General features: G+C 30.8%; 3 protein-coding genes across 8 annotated transcripts; 1 reads left to right on the forward strand and 2 right to left on the reverse strand.

Annotated features, from left to right (window-relative positions):
- Window positions 1-666: 666 nt before the first annotated feature.
- On the reverse strand, window positions 667-6914 carry LOC110635604 (uncharacterized). 5 transcript variants are annotated; one of them, XM_021785008.2, is made up of 13 exons: window positions 6745-6912; window positions 6387-6599; window positions 6205-6262; window positions 4904-5128; window positions 4633-4772; window positions 4488-4521; window positions 3462-3859; window positions 3306-3354; window positions 3098-3229; window positions 2628-2732; window positions 2408-2499; window positions 2168-2321; window positions 667-1103 (listed from the first exon to the last, which is right to left on the reverse strand). In XM_021785008.2, exons 2-13 carry the CDS (start codon window positions 6545-6547, stop codon window positions 831-833), a joined length of 1821 nt encoding a protein of 606 aa, XP_021640700.2. In that variant the 5' UTR covers window positions 6548-6599; window positions 6745-6912; the 3' UTR covers window positions 667-830. The 5 variants fall into 5 exon arrangements, with proteins under 5 accessions (XP_021640700.2, XP_021640699.2, XP_021640701.2 ...); XM_021785007.2 differs by having other exon boundaries at window positions 6387-6631; window positions 6745-6910; XM_021785009.2 differs by lacking the exon at window positions 6745-6912 and having other exon boundaries at window positions 6387-6726.
- A 7349-nt stretch (window positions 6915-14263) lies between these two features.
- LOC110635628 (glucan endo-1,3-beta-glucosidase 2) lies at window positions 14264-18561 on the forward strand. 2 transcript variants are annotated; one of them, XM_021785044.2, is made up of 5 exons: window positions 14335-14487; window positions 14746-14869; window positions 16597-17850; window positions 17982-18009; window positions 18176-18561. In XM_021785044.2, the coding sequence occupies exons 2-5, from the start codon at window positions 14854-14856 to the stop codon at window positions 18327-18329; spliced, it is 1452 nt and encodes a 483-aa protein (XP_021640736.2). In that variant the 5' UTR covers window positions 14335-14487; window positions 14746-14853; the 3' UTR covers window positions 18330-18561. The 2 variants fall into 2 exon arrangements, with proteins under 2 accessions (XP_021640735.2, XP_021640736.2); XM_021785043.2 differs by lacking the exon at window positions 14746-14869 and having other exon boundaries at window positions 14264-14487.
- An 813-nt stretch (window positions 18562-19374) lies between these two features.
- On the reverse strand, window positions 19375-21854 carry LOC110635583 (GDSL esterase/lipase At5g37690). The gene is made up of 6 exons (XM_021784977.2): window positions 21501-21854; window positions 21264-21391; window positions 21033-21159; window positions 20804-20916; window positions 20469-20718; window positions 19375-20390 (listed from the first exon to the last, which is right to left on the reverse strand). The coding sequence occupies exons 1-6, from the start codon at window positions 21742-21744 to the stop codon at window positions 20167-20169; spliced, it is 1086 nt and encodes a 361-aa protein (XP_021640669.1). The 5' UTR covers window positions 21745-21854; the 3' UTR covers window positions 19375-20166.
- Window positions 21855-24901: the final 3047 nt, after the last annotated feature.

Consider the following 24901-nt stretch of genomic DNA (forward strand, 5'->3'; position numbering starts at 1 on the left):
ATAATTCGCAGCTTAGGAACTAAAACAAATCTTTGCATTTAGGCTTCATTTTCTTCATGAAATTTTTTTTTTATATATATTTTTTAGCTTTTAAAACATTCAATAAATTGAGTTAATAAAATATAATTTTCTTATCAAAGAAAAATTAAATAATTTTAAGAAAAATAATTTTCCCTTTTTAAAAGAGAGTTATTTTTTATTTTTTAAATTTTAATTATTTTATTAAAATATAAAAATATATATAATATAAATATATATTATTAATTTAACATTATAATTAAATAATAAAATATATTTTTTAAAAAATATTTTTCACATATAAATTATATTTTACAAAATAAACAGTCTGTATTGTATAAGCACTCATATATTTAAAAAAAATGTCAATCTTAATTTGCTTAATAGGACAAACTAGATAATTTTCATATGGTCTAATAAGAAGCAACTTTTCCCATGTATTTTATTTTTTATTTAGATAAATTTAAATTTAAAAATATCATAAATTTGGATTCCTCGAGTTCCGAAAAAGAATAAAATTAATTAATTCCAAAAAATTTGCATTTTTTTTGAAATTCTAAATCCAACCAAATGGAAACTTCTAATATCTTTCTCCGCAAAGGAAAAGAAGGGAATAATTATTTCAGAAAATAAACCACAAGAAAACAATCATTAGAACATATTTGTTTCATTTCTTGTAATTAACTGTACAAAAACCTATGGATTGCTTATCTAACGATTTACACATGTTTAGGTCATGCTAAAGACTAATTAGAGCTCTTGCATATGTTGCATCCACCACACCCAAAGAAAAGGGAAAACGAAGACTTAAATTAGAGCTCCATCTTACTCTGGGGGCCCTCCCCCTCATCAACCTCACTTTGTATAACATTTTCCTGGACGTTGGATGAGACGATACTTCCCCCATTATAGCCATCCATCAGCAACTTCCCTATTTTTGATCTCCATTCTGAGCTCTCCTTCTCATTCTTCCTGTCATGTACAACTCTGTCGCAGTAATTAAGCATAGTTCCTATGCCACTATTTGGTGTCCAGCCGTACTGCATTAACACCTGTGCCTCACCTTCAGTTAAGTCTTCTCCAACCTTTATTAAAGATTCAGATGCATTAGATATGACAAATAAACAAATCCAGATGCCATGATAAAGATGCAAAAGTTTCAGAAAATAAATAAACCGATGCTTGAGAATATATTTGACTAGGTAGAGGCATAAAGTAATGTGTTAGGCATCACTTACTATTTCTATTCTCAACATGTTAGAGAGAGAGAGAGAGAGAGAGAGAGAGAGAGAGAGAAATAAGGGTATGGGAATTTCAGAAGCTAAAAGGTGTACTTGGTTAAACTCCTGGCTACTTTTGCAAATGCATTCCAGAAAAATTTATGAGGATTAAAACCACTCAGAAAAGCCGTAACATTAAAAGTTTGTGCTAGATCCTTAATTTCCTCAAGTTCATTTATTAGCATACTTCTTAGCACTATTTATTTGGTAGAGCTACAAATGGAAATCAAAGGTTTTACACTGTGCACCTGAAAATAAGCGCCTATGAAAATGTATCTTTTCTAAAATTAACTTCATAAATTATTTTAACATATAGAATTGTTATCAGTGCACATTACTGCTAAAAAATGGGGCTAGAAATAAAAAATTAAGATGAAAATTGTCTTTATTTTACTCAATCAAACAAGCGCAAGAAAGATCCCAAGCTCATTCAGAAAATTAAAACGAGACTTTTCAATTTTGATTTAACCAACCCAGGTTGAATACTGTGGTGCCTGACTCAGAAACAGTTTGCAAACCTAATCAAATATGTGTTGATCAACCTCAATCAAAATTGTGAATATCCTAAAAAATTTATCAAAACAAAAGTGAACCACTGGGCCCACTTTGGTTTGGAAAATTCCACAATTGTAATAAATTGGTTTGGTTTTGACTCCTTTCAAACAAATTAATCTGAACTAAGTACACCCTTATTTTAAGCACACACATTGCATGTACAACAATTAGAACACAAGTGCAAATAAGTAAATAACCAATACATCTAAATAGAACACCAATCAACAAAATAAAGAGAGTTCATTCTCAAGTGATCCAATTGATCCAACCTAAATACCAGCAGTCATGAAAGGGAAACAGATTGAGGGAATTACCAATAATGTTTTGTTTTCAATTAGGGTAATCCTGCCACAGTTTGTAAGTTTCATGGCAGTCACCAATCGCTTGATCTGCCAATCAATGGATAAGGAGTCAACCAGCTCAAAGAAATAGGTTGCGTAGCCATACTCAGGACGTTCCAGCACTATTCTGCATTTAATTAATACTAATTACCACTAAATGCCAGTACAATGATCAGAGATTAAATTTAAGAAATATTTTTGTCATGAAATTACCTTCTATGCCTTTCAAAGACAAATATAAATGACTGGATATCTCGACACCAACCCCATTCAGCAGGCCAATTACGAAATTGTAGATATCGTGTCTGAAGAAGATAAGCCAATAATTAATATTGCTTGTAAAACTATTTATTATAAGTAACAAAACCAGAAGGACAAAAAACAATTCCTAGATTCACAATTTTAAATCACTACTTCAAGATAAAATTATTACCTGCTCCACAAGTGAGAATAGACAAGCTAAGCAATAACTGGCCTTTGTACCCTTTGTGCATCGTAAAGTAGCGAACTTCAAAAAAGAGTTGCGCTGAAAGAATATCTGCAATATTTCAGAAAAAAAGGAATATGCTGGCATCAGTGACAAACATGATTTAGCAAAGCACAATATGATTTTTCTGGAATAGACAAAATTTAATCCAACATTGACATGTTCTGAAAATTTTTTCACCAGAGCGCTTTAGTTAATTAGCAGCAAAGATTTAGTAAATGACCAGGTCAGGATTTCTCCTTTTGATCTATTATAATACAAGGTCAGGATAGGTGATAATAATATCACCAAAAACTGAATAATAGGCCAACAGGGAAGGGAAAAAGAAGAAAGAAAAGAAATTTAAATAAATTTCATATTAGCCACAAAAATCTATCAATTAATGGATATCATAATATCAGGAAACTGTTGCCAACCTTTGACATCACATCTTCAAGCTCTGCAAAGCCATCTTCAATTAATGATTCATCAATGGCTTCATCATTATCTGCGTCTCCAACTCCATAAAGCTTAATTTCATCAACTGATACCCCTTGTTCAACTAACACCTGCCAAATAAAAAGCTCAGAATAGAACTCAACTAACTTGAATTTCACGGGAGAGATAAAAGCAAGAATCTATGACCTGTAGAAGCCCAGGAGCATCTTCCTCCAGAGCAGTTTCAATTGAATCCCTGTAATTTATTTTAAAAAGAGATCCCAGAAATGGTGGGCACAAATGTAGAAGAAGAAATTTCAAAAAAATGAACAAAAAAAGGAGAAAGCAAAGAAAAGATATTACGTGGCAGTCTTCTTCCTTTTCCGTGGACGGTTGATCCTTATTGGGTTTGAAGCTTCCATGACAGCAGGGTCATTATCAACAGAGGGGCCACTTTTCCTCAAGCATTCAAAATTCCCGGAACTATTTAATTTAGAATCCTCTCTCGGTGTCAGCAACTTCATCCGATTACGCAATTGCATGTGATCTATGTTGTCTCTATTGAGTTCATCAGGGAACTCAATTTCAGTCTTTGCTTGTACTATGTTAAAAGAAAAGTTACCACTAGCATTCCTGCTTGAGCTGTTTGATTCATTGTTATTCAATGGTTCAGCCTTCACTCGGACCAAATTCAATAAGGTTGAACCAGACACGCTATTTGTGCTCGCAGGTACATTATCAAGTGCATCATATGATGTTTCCTGAGATGAGCATATTCAATTATTAGTTTTTAGAAGGAACATGAGATATTTGTGATCAAAAATTAAAATTTCATATTGACACTTGCAAAAATTCCTGTTTTAAATTCTTGTTTTCCTTTTACCCAAGCAAGAAAGACTTTTTTGAAGGCAAATCAATCCAAGTTCTCAGAGAATATGCTGTAGCTTTGAGTGCGAGAACGATAGAGAGAGTACAAAATCCATCCACAATTTTCCTTGTAATTATGATTTGCAATATCAACAAGTATTTTGCAATCTAAACTGATCTAAGAATTGGGCATGCCAAAAAAAAAAAACTGTAGAGCAGATTTTGCAGCAATAACCTTAATTCACATGTCCCACTACTCATACTGAGGTTACTCTTCAACAGATGCTGAAGCAGGTATCCAATAAGTTTAAGATCAAGGAACATCAACTACCAAAAAGAGATAGTCTGGAAAAGTTTATTAGAGGGGAGAAAGAGAATCCATATAGCCGACCCCAAATTTTTGGGATAAAGGCTTGAGTTGAGTTGAGTTGAGTTGCATTTAAATATATGAGTATTCCAGCAGTATTCAAGGATATATGAAATATTACACTATAACAATGCAATAAATGGATGATAAATTACCTCCAGAATTGGCTTTTCAATCCTCAACATTTTCCTGGAAAGTAACAAAATAGTAACAACAAATAAATAAAAGAAAATAGTAAAGCAAAAGGCATAGAGTTTTAGGTACAAGGCTCCAAATTTTGGCACATCATTGAAGCTATACCTTGATAGCAGCATCCTGTGCCTCTCTTTTAGTACAATGTGATCAAGATCATCTACAAAGTCATCAGAATTATTAATCTTGAGCTTCAGTTCTTCAACATTAGCACCAATGGAGCCAATCATACTGCCTCCTAATAAACTCTGCAAGTAATCAAATCCTCATCTTTTACTTTGGTAGATTTCTTCCCATTGGATTTTTTGGGAAAATGCAGACATCGGCATAAAATTTCTCCAGTTAAACAGCATTAAATATTAGTTTCCAGACATGTTACCTGATCTGAATAAAAGCTTCTATTTACTTTAGTCCAACAGCTGTCACAATCTCCTTGCATGGCCAGTTGGTAAGCAGTTGCATTTTGTGCACATTTATCAGCTGCATCACAATCCACCTGAATTTTGTTGCACGCTACTACTGGATCAACTCCCGAAGAAGCTCCAGTTTCATGACTTTCTGGTTGCACTGACTGCTGATCTATGTCTTTATTGATGGGGGAAACCTGCGAGGTACACATTTTATGTAAAGAAACGCGGAAAAATATGCACTTCAGACATGAATTCATTCTACATCTATCTTTTCCTGACATCCTTGTCATCTTAAACTCCTAATTTCAACCACATGCACTAGCAGTGTTGTCATCTCTTGACTGAGTTCTGTAACATGAAATTCATCAAAACTTGGGAATGTCTTGAGTTAATCTACAACTTAATAGATAACTACTTTGCACATTAAGCTTGAGCCTCATTGTCATGCAGCCAAATGGTAAAACATCTCATCATCAGGTATGGTAGAACACGTAGCAAATAACATTTATGGCTAACATTGAGGATTATTTGCAAGCTACAAAGCAAAAAAAAAAAAGGTATTTAGGTCTGTAAAAGAGTGATGTTTTGGATCAAAACAAGACAACAAGTCAAACTTTCAGGATTGTTTGGTGAAGATTTTGGCATTGTGAACTATAATTTTTGGTAATACAAGGATCAAATGGTGCTAGTTGGTCCAGAATAAACTAAGAGTTATGAAAGGAACAATCGAGAAACTCCAGAAAAGCAATACTCAGAGCAAGTGATAATAGAAAGAGAACCCCTCCACAAATCCAAACCACTAGATTCCTCTAAAAGACAACTTAAAAGGAGAGAGAGAGAGAACTACGAAATACATAATACTGTTCCATGTCTCAAATAGCACAAGCAAGCAAGCACTCATCCCAACCTTGTCTAAACCACTTCCACATACCCACTCCAAAAGTATTCTTTATCAGTTTAACAATCCAACCATGAAGCTCTGTAACCAAAAAAAAAGGAAAAAAGAAGTCGTATGCCTCTACAACTCTTTTACAACCAAATTTGGCCGCTCAAAGTTTTTATAGATATAATCTTACAAAAACTTTTATTGTACATAACTACATACCAGATCATTTCTCAAATCAAGAATAGTTTCAGCATCTGCTTTCTCATAGAACTCCAAATGCTTAACAATAGATGTACATATACATACATGAATGTAAATATGTGAAAATTCAATCAAAATTTTATTCAGTGTAAATGTCAGAATCAAAAAGCCAACACGAATTACCTGCTGCCAATCACTTTCCTGTTCCTCATTTCCCTTCTTTATAACGATCGTTTGAGGGCTGTAAATTCATAATTGAAAAATAATAATAATTAAAAACCTCATAAAAGCCTTTTAAGCACCAAACCACAAACGTTTCAATAACAAAGACACAAAAAGATGAGCTTCAAAAGAAATCACTTAACGTTGATTGACTGTCAGGCGAGCATGAATTCAGCTTCCTTGCCAGTAACAGCTGTCGCCGAAACCCCAATGGAATATAATCGAGCTCACTGACCCAATCAACGTCATTAGTTTCACACTCGGCTTTAATCGAAAAGCCATTGGAATCGCAGAATTGAGCCATCTATTTTCTCACTCCAACTTTCTATTGACAAGCTGATCCATGGACGCACCTTCTGTACATAAAATAAATCAAAAGAAGAAGAAACTGAAGGAAATGGAGTTAAATGCAGAGAATCGATGGAGTTTGTTAGTTAGGTTTGTTGAGAACAGGAAATTGGAAAAACTGAGTGAGAGGGAGATGGAGAAGGGCAGGGGTACCTTTTTATGAGAGTGGAGAGAGGGAGTGATGTCAGCAGCGTCCGGCGAGAGTGAAGAGATCCGCTTAGTCAAGCTAATTGGCGCGATGGAGAAGGTGAAAACATTCGAGCAGACGCGCTGGAGTAAATACACAGCTCGGATCAGAAAACTGCATTCCCCTTCGACGCGCCTCTGTGTTATCATTGAAAATTATTTATTAATTACAAATTAAAATTTTAATAAACAAATAAGTTAATTAACATGCTTGTTTAGGAGAATTCCTTAAAAATAAATAAATAAATTTTGTTTAGGGGAGATGACTTATTAAAATAATTTCATTTGCCCGGTCACACTACTTGGTAATTATTATGAATTTAGGGGAAAAAGACAAATCATCGATAGACTCATAAGAGTAAGGCAATCATAAGTAGGATGTTATAACCTATAGGAGATTCGTATTACTCACACGTCTTTGTTTTTAGATCCAACATGATTTATGGTCTTATTATAAAACTATACTTTTTCTTTAATATAATCAAAATTATGCTTATTCTATTATAAATAAATCCTCAATTCGGTATGTAGATCTATCTTATTACGATTAATCATCTTTTATTATCAACTGAGAAAAGATGATGGTGTTGTAAATTTTGTTAAACCTATCCTTCCAATATATGTCATCTCATTATAGAGTATCCATTACTATTATTATTATTAGATTGAGATTTGAATAGAGTATTAAAAATGATATACTATAATTTAACTTTTAAAATTTGATAAAATTAATAATTTAATTTTTATATTTTTAAAATTAAATAATTTAGTATCTAAAATTTGACAAAACCTATAATTTTATCATTATCGTTAGAATTTCAATTAAGTTATCATTAATTTTAACAAAAATATTCAAAATGTCATTTACTCTATTTTGAATCTAAATATAATTTAGCTCATGTGATTTTATTTTATTAGTAATTTAGTATTTAAGATTTATTTTATTTTGTTTTATTAGTAATTAAACATGAAAGCTAGTCTCTATCATTAAACTCCATTAAATTTAGTAAAAATAATAAAATATTTTTAATTATATTTTCATTTTAAAAATAATTTAATCTTTAAAATTTTATTTTAATAATAATTTACATATATATATATAATGACAAAATAGAATTTTATAAAATTATAAGGATTTATTTATAAATAGTTATAATATTTAATGATCAATTTGTAAAATGTATAAATGATTTTATAATTAACTAAAAATTTTAAGAATCTTAAAGTAATTAATTTTTTAATAATTTAAATTTAAAATTTTTTAATTTAACAATAAAAGACTACAGATTAAACCGTTGAAAAAATAAAATCTTAGAATTAAATTATTTTTATAATAAAAATAAAGATAAAAGTATTTTAATTTTTTTGCAACTAACCGTAGAAATTAAGTTTTAAGTTTTATCAAATTTTAAAATTTAAATTATTTAATGTTGTTAAATTTTAAAAATTAAATTATAAATATTAAATTATAAATTTTATTAAATTTTAAGAAATAAATTATTATTTATCCTATTAAAAACTATTGGAATAGCATTGTGCTAAAACCCATTGATTCTGGTGCATCCATGGTTGTTACAATAATCCGAGGAAAGCTTTTTACCCTTTGAAGGTACAAACTAGGCCTCGACTATCAAGCGCAATATCGAAAATAATTTCTGGGTATATAGGGTTTGTTTGGATAGGGTTAAGAAAGATTTAATAAAATAAGATAAAATAAGATATGATAAAGTAAGATAATAATTTTATTTATATTTGAAAGGAAGTTAACATAAATAAAAATTTTATAATTTTATTTTGTTTCATTAGATGATTGGATGGTATTAAAAGGTAAGGTTAAATATAAAAAATACAAAATTATCATTTTTATGAAATTTATTATTTTACAGTAAGAAGTGATATTTTAAAAATTTTTTAAAATTGATATGGATAGTATAAAAAATTAAAAAATAAAAATTTTTTTAACTTTTCTTGACCCATCAAATTGATGGGTTAGAAATTGGAAGATTTTGAGGGTTGAACCCCAAAACCCTTAGTATCCCTGAGCCCTTCATCCAAAACAAGTAAAAAATTCCTTAAAATCGTCATTTACTTTCTCTTACCATCATAATTCCTCAATCCAAACAAAGAGTTGGGCTTTTTTTTTTTTTTTTTTTTTTTTGTTTTTTGGGGCTATGGCTCTCGTTGTTTTTGAGCTAAGGCTTGATAGACTTCAAGTGGACCTCCCCTTAGTAACTATACTGTTGTTGATCCTTGAGGCCCACGTTGCTTGTTATCTATTGGATCATTGAGCCTTGTATTGGGCCCTAGGCCGATTTAAGTCTGTTAATGAACTTCTGCCTTTCCAAAAAAAAAAAATTTCCAAATGGAGAATAATAACTTTGCGTTAGCTATTTTATATAGAAAGTTATAACATTGAATTCTAAAAGGATTAGGGTGGAAACCTACTACGTATGTTCTTATATCCAGTAAAGAATTTTCAGCAAAGATCATGGTTCTTATAAATAGGTGTAGATATGAAACATCATCTGATTTCTCTTCATCGTCAGAATCGACTTCCAACTCTCTAGCTAGCTCTTAGCTTTCCTTCTGTTTGCATCTGAGTGAACCCTTCATAATTAATCTTCAATTAGCACAAGAGCAAGCATTCAGATGCATGATAGATTTTTTTTAGGAAATTTTTTAATCAAGTCATCGACAACCTCAATGGCGCCTTACATGGAATCATGATAGAGTTTAAGATGAGTCTAAATCCGACGCATTTTGAGATCCAAAAGTAAATATTCTTGATTAAGGTAATGACGCTAGTTATTAATATGTTCACTTGTGTTGTTGTTAGAGCATTAGGCCTGCTTTCTTATGGGACAAATGGTGTTGTGTGGTGCATTCATTCAACCAAAAAGTAAAAGGGCTATTTCCAGGGCCAAATTATAACAAGTTGAATGACAATTCTGAGGTAGACTTGTATCATTTGGAGCTATCTGTTGCATTATTTATGTCAGTTGATTTATCAGGCATGCAATACAGTGCTTTCATTTCATCTATGGGGCCTTGTCCTTGCTTTGCTTCATCAACAGATTCGTTTTCCACAGGCGTTTTTCGATCGAAATGGATGAGTGCGAGATACTTTCCTTCTCAAAGCCTGCTCCCTTTCTATCTTTTATTGCGTACCCATACATGCAATTCAGGCAGAAGGTATTCGCTCATCAGTCTGCCAATGCAGTTTAAAACATGTGAATGCTTCATAAAGCCTGTGTATCATCAAATGTAAATTCACACTGAATGATTGTCTTCAGCTTGTAGGTTTTCTATCCAAGCAAATTATGCTTCCCCAACGACCAATTAATGCAGTTTATATCAGGATCAATTTCATGTCCTGCCATTGTAGTTGCCAAGATTAAAGCAGTCATTGTATTTTGGAAGGCGAAAGATGATTTTGCAAACTGGATAAAGTTTTCATCTATATTTTAAGTCTTGAGAATTCATGTTCTGAAGATCTCGAAGATTAATCAGGTTTTTTGGGGAATTTTTTTTAATGGGATTTAGTCTATCACATCATACATAGACTTTACCAACATTATTATCATACCATGCTAGAAAAAAAGTAGAACTTGTTGAGTTAGAGGATAAAAAGAAAAAAAAGGATAGATCTAAATTAACCTGGAGAAGAGTAGTACAACATGATCCAGAAGTATTATATATTTTCGAGGACTTAATCCAAAATCATTTAGAGTTAAAAAAGAGAATCCATATAGCTGACCCTAATAAATTTTTTTGATAAAAACTTAGTTGAGTTGAGATGAGTGTTATCATGTCATGCTAGGATAGTGATTAATAATTTTGTGATTTATCCATAATCATTCTTCAATTGGGGTCAATGGGAAAGCATATCATTAGACTTGTTATACACGGTCTATAATAATGTCAAAATATTGTAATTTTAATCACTAATATATAATTTAGTGGCCATGTATATATTTTTTGAAATACTATAGATCAAAGTTGAATTATAATGCAAATTTATTGGCAACAGTAACTGGATTTTTATATTAAAATTTTACCCTAATATAAAAATCATTTGCAAATATCAAACAGCTCAAATCGAGCTTCTTATGTGTGCCAACAACTGACAAAATGTTAATTAAGGTAAGTCTTTTTACTTTTTTAAAATGGGCAATTAGGCTCCTTATATTTTACATTTGGACATTTATACTTTTATTAATTCCGAAATAAAATAATATTTCACTTTACTTTTAAAAATAATACTTCTTTTATTTTTTTTAAAATTTCCTATTTTAATAAACATTTAATAATTATAATGTTACTATTCTCCTCTTTCTCTGATTTTTTTTTTAGTTTCTTATAATTATAAAAAATAATTATAAGAAATTTCACCAAAAAGAAAACGGAAAAGAATAACAGTCCTCCTCCCATGACCAATAATCAAAGCTCCGGGTAACTATTACTAAATTGAGAGTGGCAAATTATTAGATATATTTAGTGTATTTTCACTTAAAAAATAATAAATTTTATTATTTTATTTTTAAAATATTATATAAATTTAGAATGCACTATTTTTTTTAGCATTCTGAATATATTCAATACTTTAACACTATGAAAGGGAGCGTCAAAGATAACTTCATCAAAACAAAAGCATTTTGAAAAGGGCTAAAGAAATAAATGTGAAAAGTATAGAAAGAAATAAAAAGAGAGAAAACACGAAAATAATAATAATAATAATAATATAATAATAATAATAATAATAATAATAATAATAAACTGATATTTTTTGGCCGAAGAATAAAAAAATGATTCGGTTGGACGGAAATTGATTGTCGAAAATGATATTTTATTATTAAATTATTTATATAAATAATTCATCAAATGTAATATATATTTTTATAATATAATGTTTATATATTTTACATATTATATTTTAAATAAATAGGATTTAAATGTTTTATAAAATTATTATTTTTTTAAATATAAATTATTAATAATATATTTTTTAAATTATTAATTAAAATATAAAAAATTAAATTATTCAAGTAATTCCAATAAGATTTTTTTGAATGGATTCTAATTATTTAAGATAAACATTAAATAGATTTAAGATAAATTCAAGTATTGAAACTAAAATTCAGGTTAGCGTTTAATTATGGTAAATTTTGAGAATATTATATTAATGGAAAAAAGTGTGAAAAATTATGTCACAATAGTAATTTCACAAAATTTCTTATATATTATCTCATTTTTAAAAAAAGTGATTTTTTTATAAAACAATTAATTTACATAAAGCAGATTATTAGATTAGTAGAAAAATAATGATATTTTGAAATAAATATAATTTTTTTTGGCCTAATTTTGTTTAAAAATTTTAAATTATATATATATATATGTGTTAAACAATTATTTTATAAAAATTTATTAGATTATTAAAAAATAATAACACTTTTTAAAATATAAAAAAATAATAGTTTACAAAATATAAAGATATTGTATTTTTTTTAAATGATATAATAAAATATTATATTAAATTAAAAATATTGATATTCTATATTTTATTATAAAATCAAATAATTGATTTTACTGTTTTAATTTATTTTAATATCATAATATATTAATTTACAAAAAAATATTTATATATATTTTGAATGCATTTTTTTTATTAATTAATACATTTTTTATGAAGTAATTACAAAATAAATATGACTATAAATTAATAAGATAAAACAAGATTTTTATAAAAAATATATTATTTTTACGAAGCAAAATAATCTCATGTTATTTTGAATAAAGTAATCGTTGAAACTAGCAATAAGATAGTGTAGAAGTATACGTGAATGAATAGGATAAGGTTTTTTTTTTTTTCTCTGATTAAATGTATCAGTATTTTGCCAAGTTATCCTTAGAAAATTGAGAAATTATATTATAAAAGCTGTAATTTTATATATTGTATAGGATGACAAGTCATTATAAATTAAATATATATAATTTTAATTATTAATTTTTTTAATATACTTAATAATTATTTGATAGTTATAATCATGGGTTTCATATATGGTCCGGTCTAAAAATTAGTGAAGATAAATGATTAAAAGTTTAAAGTTTAATTGATGTGAAATCAAGTTGTAATATAAAATTTTATATAATAATATTATTATTTTAATATAAAATTATTATATTTAATATAAATATCCATATATTATATTCTACACTATAATTAATTAAAAAGGTAAATATAATATAATTATTTATATAAATTAGGTTTGAAATATCTATTTTCTTTTTCGTTATATTAGTAAACAATAACTTCTTTAATTAACCTATTTATTATACATGTGGAGAAAAATCCCAAACAATTCGTATTTTCTAGATAGAATAATGAGTGGAACAAAATGAGTAATTACATATAAAAAGATATAATGGATACAATAATTAATTAATTAATTAATTATGTTTTGGATGTATATATTTTTCTATCTTATTTTCAATAATTTTTATTTTTTAATTTTATTTTAAGAAATAATTATATAATACAAGTGTATTTATGCACCCATAAACATTTTTGTTGTAGCTTAAGATTAAAGCCACGATCGTTATAAATTTTTTTTTAATACAAATCAGTCATAATTCAATTACATAATCCTATATTCCCTAAAATAAAAGTCATTTTTATCAAATTAAATGAATAAAAAAAATTTAATGAAAATCTATTTAAATTATTAAACTTATAACAAGTTGAGTGGATGAATGGGCATTCTATCAGATCGTTTAGTTTTTACCAATTTTAACGTTGAATGAGTTTTGAAGGCGAACCAAACCTAATTTACAAGTTTTACCGGCTAGCAAAATTGGATAAAATTTCAAAATCATGATTATAATTTGGTAGCTTTCAAATAAATAGATGCATTTAATCTTAATTGATATACCATTTTATATGTAAGATATTCTATGTAAAATCACCATGGTAACTCAATTAATCTAATTCAGAAAAGCCTGGATGATCCCATTTCAATCAAAACGGTCATTTTAGAGGCAAAGGATTATGATGATTATGAAGAACTGAAAGAAAAGAAAAGCGATAAGATCAAATGATTTTGGGCATTATTAAGGGAGAAAGCAAATAATGAAGAGATGAAAAAAAGAAAACAATAATTAAAAACCGAGGACAATAAATTTGACCGTTGAGACCAGGTGGTGTCCCCACTTCTAAATCTTGTTTTGTATCTTTGTAGAGAAGTGGGTCCCACACCAATTGCATCACCTTCTCGTCTCACCAATTACATACATTTTTTTCCCTGCAGAAAAAGCCTACAAAGAAACGGCTAGCACGCACCCAATGGCCAATGCCATGAAAAGAAAACAGTAAGGACAGGCAAAGGTGCCTTGGGTTTCTTAACATAAATACTCTATAACATTTGCTGATGATATCTTCACCGTCCATTCTCTGACAATCTTTCCACGTGATCAGTGGAATCCATTCATTTACTCTCTCTCTCTCTCCTTACATTTGCTATATTTCTAATATCTTTGCCCCACCTTCTTTTACTGGTTACTTATTCTCACTCACTCACTCTCTCTCTCTACATTATTGTTTTTTTTTTTCTTTCTCAGATTCTTGGGAGAGGATGTTTTTGAAGATTGAATCTATGGCTGAGGTGTTTATACTCATGCTTTTAGCTGTTTTTGTTGTTGCAGCAGCTGATGAAGGTGAGGATTTCCCAGCTTTCCATTTCTTGTTTTTCTTTGCATCCCTTTTGTCTCTGTTTATCTATATTTCTGCAAGTATTGTATGAGTAAAGGATTTGGATATAAATATCTGGGAATGTGATTTTAGTATCCATTCTTCAATTGGGTTCTGTTTGTTTCACATTGTCTGGATATGTTTGTTGGAGCTATTAACTCTCTTCCCTTTGCAAAACATAGATGGATGTGCTTTGTGTGCCTAATTTCTTTTAGTTTTGGCAGGCATGAGCAAAAATGCTTGGTGGATATGAGAAAGAATGCTTATTGGTTGTGATCTTCATTCTTCTGTGAAGTTTAGTAGCTAGATATTAAATTATTAGAACATAAAGAATGACAGACGAGGAAGGTAGGGGGATTTTTAATAGTGCTTAGTAAATGCTGAATGTTCTATAATTAAATGAAAGTATGTTGTGGAGGACAGCTGGTTCTAGATTTTATTTTCCTTCCTCCTGTGATGGGAGCAGGAGGAAACCTAACCTGCTGATAAGGGAAAACTCTTGCCCTGGACCAAGTGCATAATCTCCTAAATGCCTTCCTCCTTCAACATGTAAGAAATAAATAACATGGAAACATATCGATATTCAATAGGCATCAACTCCCATTGCTCTCCAGCTTATTAAGTCATTTCCCTTGCCTCTTGTTCTTTGGTCTATGCCTTGGTAGTACAAATGGTCAAAGAAGAATTAGAGAATTTAGGCACTTTTTCTATAACTTGGCACCCGGCTGGTGTATGGCGGGAACACCCATGTCTCTCTCTCTATCCCCTTCTGATATAGTAGTTTTTTTTGTTATATATTCTGCTTCTAATATCTTAATTAAATATGCATATTGCAATATTTTATCACTGCAACAACAGAGAATTTGTGCATAGCATGTATTTGTCAAATTACATTTAACTAAATTTATAATTCTGTATTGCATGATTAATATAATAATATCAGTATGCATGTATTTTTATTGTGCCAAAGAGGCTGTTTAACTTTTTGCATAGTAATGCAAGGAAATTAAAGCTTCATGTTATGTTCTCTGGTTGATTTGGCTTCAAAATCTATAGACTAAGGAATAAGAATAACAAAAAACAAAAAGTTGTGGATTGGTATAAAATAGTTTTTCTATAAATAAATATAATTTTGTAAACAAATTGCTAGATTTGAGTAGTTTAATTTGCTATTTACCAAAATAGTGCATATGTGGCATTTGTGTGAGAAGTTGAGGACTGAGGGGATTTGAAAATTCAAGTAGAACCTCTACTATATGAGGTTAAAATGGGTTCTCCTTTCTTAAGAGTAGTGAAAAATTAGTGTGCATAAGTGCATCAATGAACTTCATTTGGTAGCACTATCAGTCAATTTATGTAATCTTAGACTCTGTTGGATATACTAACAGTGACACAAACTGGCTTCAAGGTAAATTGTGTATGTGGGCACAAATTTCTAAAGTTTGAGGTCATATGGAGATGAAAACTCTTCAATTATCTAAGAGTGTCTAGTTTTTTAAACACTTCTCTTGAATCTAAAAGGACCAAGTGAAAAAAATCTCAATATCTTCTTTTCCTTTTATATCTATATTGCATACCCCTACCTAAGTTAATATGAACTGTCCTGAAGTTTAAAGGCTTATGGCATATAAGCTGGTAGGTTATCAGCCATATCCAGTTCTTGTCATTTGCTGTGTTTTATATTTTACGTTGGATGATTGATATTCGAGTGGATGTAATCCTTCTGTTTCGAACACTTGATCACTGTTATGCTTTAACGTCTTCCCTAACTTAAACTACCTTTTCAACAAAGTTAGCCTAGCCTAGTTTACGGACAATAAATTATGTTAATAGTCTTTATAAATTAAGGAAGCATTACGTGATTCTAATATAATTTCTGTAAAAGTTCACTGTGGAAAGGTAAATAGGAGATGTCTTAGCCCAAAAAATTAGAAAATTTTAATTACTATTCACTGAAACATTTTCTATCTCCCGAGCATCTTTTTGTTTTGTTGTTAAATACAATGCAAATGCATAATTGAAGATGTTTGCTTCAGGTAAATTCAGTATTATAACGTGTGTTCTCGTGCTTGCAGCACCATTTGTCGGTGTTAATATTGGAACAGACCTCTCTGACATGCCCCACCCAACTCAAGTGGTAGCACTCCTCAAAGCCCAGCAGATAAGGCATGTCCGACTCTATACTGCCGACCGTGGGATGTTAGTTGCCCTTGCAAATACTGGCATTCAGGTTATGGTCTCTGTGCCTAATGAACAGATCTTGGGCATAGGTCAGTCAAATTCCACTGCAGCTAATTGGGTCTCCCACAATGTTGTTGCTCATTATCCAGCCACCAATATTACAGCCATTTCAGTGGGTTCCGAGGTTCTCACTGCCCTTCCTAATGCAGCACCAGTCCTTGTCAATGCCCTGAAGTTCGTTCACTCTGCCCTTGTGGCGTCCAATCTAGATCGCCAAATCAAAGTTTCAACACCCATTTCTTCCTCCATCATCCTTGACTCCTTCCCACCTTCCCAAGCTTTCTTTAACCGCTCATGGAACCCTGTTTTGGTTCCCATGCTCAATTTCTTGCAGTCGACCGGCTCATACCTTATGCTCAATATATACCCTTACTATGACTACATGCAATCAAATGGCGTGATTCCATTAGATTATGCACTCCTCAAGCCTCTTGCTCCAAACAAAGAAGCTGTTGATGCAAATACACTAGTCCACTATTCCAATGTCTTTGATGCTATGGTTGATGCTGCATACTTTGCTATGGCTTTTTTAAACTACACCAACATTCCTGTCCTGGTGACCGAGTCTGGCTGGCCATCAAAAGGTGATTCTAATGAGCCAGATGCAACGATAGAAAATGCCAATACTTACAACAGCAATTTGATCAGGCATGTTTTGAACAAAACTGGAACTCCCAAACACCCTGGAATTGCTGTTAGTACATATATTTATGAGCTATACAACGAGGATATGAAACCTGGATCAGTCTCAGAGAAGAATTGGGGATTATTTAATGCAAATGGAGAGCCTGTTTACATATTGCACCTGACTGGGTCAGGATTAGTGCTGGCCAACGACACAACAAACCAAACTTACTGTGCTGCAAAGGAAGGTGCTGATCCAAAGATGCTACAGGCTGCTTTGGATTGGGCATGTGGTCCTGGCAAGGTTGATTGCTCACCTCTTTTGCAGGGAGAAGCTTGTTATGAACCGGACAATGTAATCGCACATGCAACTTACGCTTTTGATAGTTACTATCATCAAATGGGGAAGGCTCCTGGTACATGTGACTTCAATGGTGTGGCAGCTGTGACCACCACAAATCCAAGTAAGTTCAAAGTTACTTCAGTACAGAATCAGATTTCCCTCTGTTATTATTTCTTTGTTTTAGTTCTTGTTTATTTAATTTATTTTGTATATGGCTCATGTTATAATAGTCAATTTGTTGCAATGGTGTAGGTCATGGCACCTGTATATTCCCAGGAAGGTAAACACCTATAATGCCAAATAACCTTCCTACTTATATAATTGCTTGAAGTTATAAACCGTATGATCAAGTTCAGATTTTTGTCTCATCTAAATGTCAAGTAGTTTTGCATCTAGCACGAACACTCGACACGTCTAATTTGATAAATTTGAAATTTTGCTTGCAGCTCTGGCAAGATCAACGGTACCCTGGCAAATATTACTGCTCCATCAATGAATTCCACAAGCTCAGATTCTCCTGCGCAAAAATTTTATAATAGCAGATTCATGAGCATTTCAATGCTTCTCAGAGTTGTAATTTGGATCCTAGCGGTGTTGTAGAGTGGTAAAATGTTTTGCTATTCATCCAAAATTTTTGGGAATGATTTCTATTACATTACCTCTTCACTTGGTGAAGGTGTCTAAATGGTAAGAAGCAGGAGGAGTTATTTCTAGGTTAGTGGTAAATTGAATTTTGTACAAAAAGAGTGCTTAGACCAATTCTGGCTTCAACTGAATTCTATTATTATTTTTAGAGAGACTTGTGATTTTAATGCATTATTATTCGTCTCAATTGACCTTTAATTCCTCGAGCTGAATTTTTTTTATGACATTGGAAGTGGTCTTTCCACTATTAACTCTTTGAGAATTTATTCAGCTTATGTATAAATACACTTTTATTTATAATAAATTAATTAAAATTTTAAAAATAATTCTACTCCAATATTTCTAATTAAAAAAAAATTGTACTCTTTTTTTTTTTAACTCCGGCCTTCGTTTAGCACCTAAAAAAAATTTGACCGAATATAGCAATAATTGTGACAGTATTTATTTACTTATAATTCAAATGTTTATTTATTAGTAATTCATGCCTAGCTTAATCGTTGATTAAAAAAAAACCAACTTAATGATAGAAAAGATAAAATATAAATAAAATAAATTAAAAGCAAATTAACTTACCTTACATATCACTTAATTTTTTCCATTCACAGTAATTTTCTGACGTGATTTGGAAAAATTTTAAAATATATTCAAAGTATTGAAAAATAATATTTTTATAAAAATAAAAAATTAATTATTTTTTAATTTAATAAAATGTGTTATACCAAATTTATGTGTGACATAATACAAATATAAATATTATAATTCCTTTATAACCCGTAAGCAAAAAAAAACCCGTTATAACTTGCCCCGATTAGAAACTATTAAACGAGACAAGCCAGTCGGGTTGCACGTGAACACTTAAAATGGACCCGTTACTCAAAAACCCTAATGACGTAGCTATAAAAGCCACCACCGAATCGCTAACAAGCCTCCCAATCCCTATCTACTTGTATCGTCGGATCACTCTTCTTCTCTTATGCGATTCTTTAATTTTGTTTTTGAATTTTGTTTTCTGTTTGTGTCATCTGTGGGTCTGATTAATCAACAAACAAGCATCTGCCTATGATTCTCTGTGTTTTTATGATTTTATAGCTCAGAGAATACGAAGCGATGCGAAATCAAAGGTGCTTATGGACAAGCAGATTTCTATTTTCAATGGATTTTGCTTTTTCTCGTAGGTTCCACAAATTTTCTCCTTTTTTTTTTTTTTGCTCGATGATGATTGAAGTTGCTTTAACCACACCGAACCTAGGGTTTGGAGGATGGGTATTGGATCAGCCTTTGTTTAAGGCAAGTAGCAGCACTTGTTTGTGCTTGATGGGCGCTTGATGATTCTTTTTTCTAGTGGAATGGAGGTTCATTGGATCTCTGTCTTTTAGGGAGAAGAAGAAGGCTCTATCAAGCACTTACAAGTAGTTAGTTTGCCTTGATCAAAGAAGGATTTGGATTGCCCGCTTTCAAGCTCTCTCCTGTGGACAAACTTTGGCCATTCAACTGAGAGCAATTCCTTTTTCATATTTAATTGATCTAATCTTCACGATGAAATGAATGGTAAGTAAGAACAAACATAGCATTTTTCATAAAGATTTTCGGGGCGTAATGTACAACTCAATTAAGCCAGCCTTTATCCCAAAATTTGGGGGCGTAATGTAAATTTGTAAAATGATTAATTTTGGAATAATAAAGAAAGTTTATGTTATTTTATATCAATCATTTATGTTGACCTATTAATCAAGGTTTAAGTTTTAAGTTTTTTTTTTTTTATTACAATTAGCTCTCAAATGTCCTGCTCCTTTCAATGGGAAGGAGAAGGCTTTGGTGCAGGAGAAGGAGAAGGGTTATTGGAAAATAGTAAGGAAAAGAATTTTTCAGCTAGAACTTGATTTGCTGCATCAGAAGGATGAAATGCGTCCCAGAAAACATATTCCTTGCGATTTTTGCATAATTTTGAGTTGGGCAAGCATAAGCCTCCTACGGTCGTATCCACATTGCAACATGAAGTGTTGGAGACCTTGAAACCTGAAAATGAAACGTGTAGCTGTATGTAATCTTATACTCGAAAAGTGAATAACTAAACTTATGAAGGCAAAAAATTACCATAAGCTGTAGGATTGTTGATTAAATCCAGAACATCTCCATATGTATCTGCAAACAAGAATTTGGCACTGGGGAGTCGTTGGTTCAGAGTATTTAATAGCTTCTGCGCTCTGGAGTTGAATTCCAATGCCCATTCATTCACTCGCTTCAAGCATATACCTTTCTTGGATTTCACTCTTTGGGAAGGAATGCAGCCCAGAGGGCCAAGCCCATGGAAGACTGCTTTTCTTGCACCCAGTTGGTATAGCCTCTGCAAGTCAATAAATTTCAGGATACACTGCTTTCTGGTAAAACAAAATGATTAAAACCATTTGAGTTGAGGGAGGATTTCTCACTATAAGTTGTTGATCTAATGTGGATATTAAGAGTTCCAGAAATTCATCATGTGTGTACTGTTGCCCGTCTGCTAAAAATGGCTGCAGAAAATTGTTCACATAGTCATTGCTGCCTGCAAACACAATCAAAATTAAATGGGTGAAACTAAATGTTTTTGTGGCTCTAGAACAGTATATATTTATTGAAGTGGCTGAAATACTCGAGAACAGTTAATGCTGTGCAACCTACCAATTCCAATGAAATACAGGGCCTCATTGACATGCTTGTTAGTAGCAGCGTCTCCTATTTTAGTCTTGATTACTTCTTTAGTCTTGTTAAAGCAATCAATCTGATCATCAAAGGACAGTCTCTGAATCTGCAACAATGTATAAATTACAGAAAAAAAAATCACAAATTTTGAGCAAAAACCACCACATAATCCAGGAAAATATAATGGTTCTGAAATGAAAATGATATTACAAAATAAAGTCCTGTATCATTAAGAATCCCTGCTCCGCCAGACGCATAATTAACCCCATCTAGCAATGCATCATCATTCTTTGACAATGAAAGGTAAGGCGGTGGTGATTGAATCCCAAGTTTTGCAGCTTCAAAGTCCCAAAAATTGGGAAGAAAAGAAGTTAGCCAAGGTAAAACCTGAGCAGGAATATTCATGCAATGGTAAAGAAATAAAAATCAATGAGATGACGAATATACATATTATATCTCCAATAGTCCTCCCGTTTGTGAACCTTCCGGTTGCCTGCCCACCGGAAAAATCAATCCCATACCATGGATAATCAGACCTTGCAAGTGAATATTGAAGGTACTTATTGTTTCCAACTTCTGTCAACGAGTCACCAAACACATAGGTGACTACTGATGCAGCATAAGTTAGAGAAGTTGTTGCTGCTGCAAAAATCAATGCAGCTGCTAAAGCTAGCCCTTGAACTATTGCCATCTTCCAATTTCCACTTGATTAATTGATAATTAAAGTCGTTGTGAATTGCAATTAGTGGGTTGGATTTATAGCATGTTACTGGCGATTCCTAAGAATTTAAGTCATGCCCAGTTCCTCAAGTTTTCATATATTAGGTGATTAATTTCCAAACCATAGAAGATCCTATTTCTATATAGGAGGACTCCCAAATGACAAAGTGCAGATTTGTAGGTTTTAGTAGTTTATACTTTATAGTTACTCTCCAGCAGTTGGCCAAACTCACCTCAGTATTGTTAGTTTTATTAGGTATTGGCCTTCGTAACACTTGACAAAACACTTCAAGAAACCTTGTCTCATTGGCGTAATCTCTGTCTGTTCACAAAAAGCAGGGATATGATTTTCTTGCTTCTGCTATTGCTGGCTGGTCAATATTTTGCGATGCAATTCGGGGATGGAGAAGAAGACAAATATCATTACATAAAAATTATTTCAATTAAATGGATTCCTCATCTTCTATGCTATGACTATGAGAAGAAGAATTGTAAACTTAGATAAGCTTGAGGTCTTGGAATATCTTATTTTAAATGTAAATTTCATTTTAATTTAGATATAATTACTATAATTTTTAATATATCAAGTTAAAAAGTGACGAACTATAATTCGAAATCAATAAACACCTTATTGTAGAGAATAAAAAAATAATACCAATAAAAAAAAGGTAATCACAGAAAAAATAATTATATATAAAAAGAAAAAAAAATTAACAGTGAAAAATAAAAAAAAGCAAATATATTATTGAAAAAACATATTTAAGTTTATTAAAAAATAAATAAATGAAAAGAAAATAGGGAATATTGCAGATAATTTTAAACAAATTTAAGATTAAAAAGGTGATATAAAGAAGAGAGAAAAAAAGAAAGAGAGGCTATTACAACTTAAATTTAAAATATGTGAATGGAAATGCTTTTCACCGAAAGCAATTAGAATAGTTGAACCACCTTAACGCGTAATTTCATTGGCAGAATTATGTCCAACTTTAATCCATCTAGAAGATTGTGTTATCTTACTAGAGAATCCTTTTTTATTTGGTCCCTCAACTTTTAATAAAAGAAAAAAATTAATGGTATATTTAAATGATTCTTTCTTTATCGGCTATTCTTAGAGTTTCAATTTCTTTTCAAATCGTAGTTTTTGGTTGAATTTCCTCTTCTTTTTGAAGAGATATTTTTAAATCGTCGAGTCGAGTGTAATTTTTTTGTTAAATTTTCGCTTTTTTTTTTTCAATGGGAAAATCTCTTATTTTTCTCATATTGAAATATGAACTCTCTCTCCTTACTTTAATTTGATCCATTGACATTGGCATTTTAAATTTTGAGACGTGGAAATTTTTATTTTTCATTTTATATTTATTTAATTTTTGTCATCTTTTAATAAATTTTTTTCTCTTTATTTAAGATTTTTTTTCCTTCTTCTCATAAGAGTTTTTAACCTTGAGAGGTGAATTAATGATAATATTATGATCTACTAAGTTTGAGTCATTTAATTGTTTAAATTGTCAGCTTGCAAAATAACCTGTATTGTCTTTTCTCATAATAATGCTACTTCAGACACTCATTTTGGCTTAATTCATTCTGATATCTGGGGTCCTTCTCCTATTTCTTCAATAAATGGTTTTCATTATTTTGTGATATTTATTGATGATTATTCTCGGTTTACTTAGATATATTTTTCAAAACATTGATCTGAGTTATCATAAATTTACATCATATTTGCATAAATGATTAAAACTCAGTTCTCTTATGACATTAAACTTCTCTGAACAGATAATGCCATGGAATATCGGGATTCTTCTTTACTTCAGTTTTGTAACATCCCTCTTCCGTCTACAGTGTAACCGAGTAAGGTATTAGTAGTATGCCTTAGAGCATATCATTTAGTACGTATCTTGTACATCTTTTATTAATAAAAGGCATTTTCACTTTTCCGCTTACATAATATATTTATATGTAATAGAAAAGGTCCATTGATATTTTGTTAGAAATTCTATTCTTAAGTTGTTAAGAATATGAGTGACAGTATTTATAGTATAAAGTATCATAAATAGGTTCACAATCGAGGATACTTCACAATAAGGATATGACTTATCCAGAAAGATTGTAATCATGTTTGTTCCCAAGTTATTTATATGAGATGTAAATAAGATGGAATTGTGAGTCTCATGCCATATAACAAATATGATAGGCACTTATACATGATAAGTAGGCCGAACCAGTGACACTTATGACAAGCACATGGAGTTTACTCTTGTCAATGTATTGTCATAAATCATATCAGTGCATATAATCTTTAGAACTGAGATAGCACAGTTATCTTATATATAGGTGGTTTGAGTTTGATACTGCTTTCATACTTGTACTGTATATGGGTATATGGGCATGTGTTGGCTCCTATTAGTTATATATGGAAGCAGGTGTTGATCAAGATGGAATCTGTTCCTCTAAGTAAATAGGGATATTCATTTAATTGTTCTTGATGTTTCAAGTTCCTAGCCAGGACAGATAGATTTAATCAGAAAAGAATTTCTGATGAGAAAATTCTTTTAATAAAGAACTGAAATTAAAAGACAACATAATATTCATAGCAAATGGGGTTTGACATAAACCATGACTCCAGCTCGAATTGGGATTTTGTAACAGAGAGATTATAGTGCATGGTTACATATGATTATAGGTTCATTTAAGGTAAACCTTCTTACTGATTGGGTGGCCATGGCATGCTATGCTAGGTGTTAACCATGGTCTATGAGGTGCATAAAATGATTTAGAGAAATCATTTATGGTAAGAAAGAGTTCTGATGATATTAAGAATTGATATCATGTCTCATTGCCAATTAGTGATGAGTCTAGTAAGTCACACACATACACAAGTAATCAACAAATTAAATATGATTTAATTAATTAATTAAGGAGTTTAATTGATTAATTAAATAGGTTTGGTTTGCAATTAAATTGCAAAGTCCCTAGCATGGCTTGAAACCAAATCTAGATTATTGGATGTATAGTATAAGTTAAATTTATATTTAAAGTATTTGAATATGAATTTAATTAATCAGAAATTAATTAATAAAGATTAATTAATTAATTTATATTTTATATAAATTGATTAGAAGAAGAGAAAT

This window comes from Hevea brasiliensis, chromosome 16 (genome assembly GCF_030052815.1).
Source record: "Hevea brasiliensis isolate MT/VB/25A 57/8 chromosome 16, ASM3005281v1, whole genome shotgun sequence".
NCBI lineage: Eukaryota > Viridiplantae > Streptophyta > Magnoliopsida > Malpighiales > Euphorbiaceae > Hevea > Hevea brasiliensis.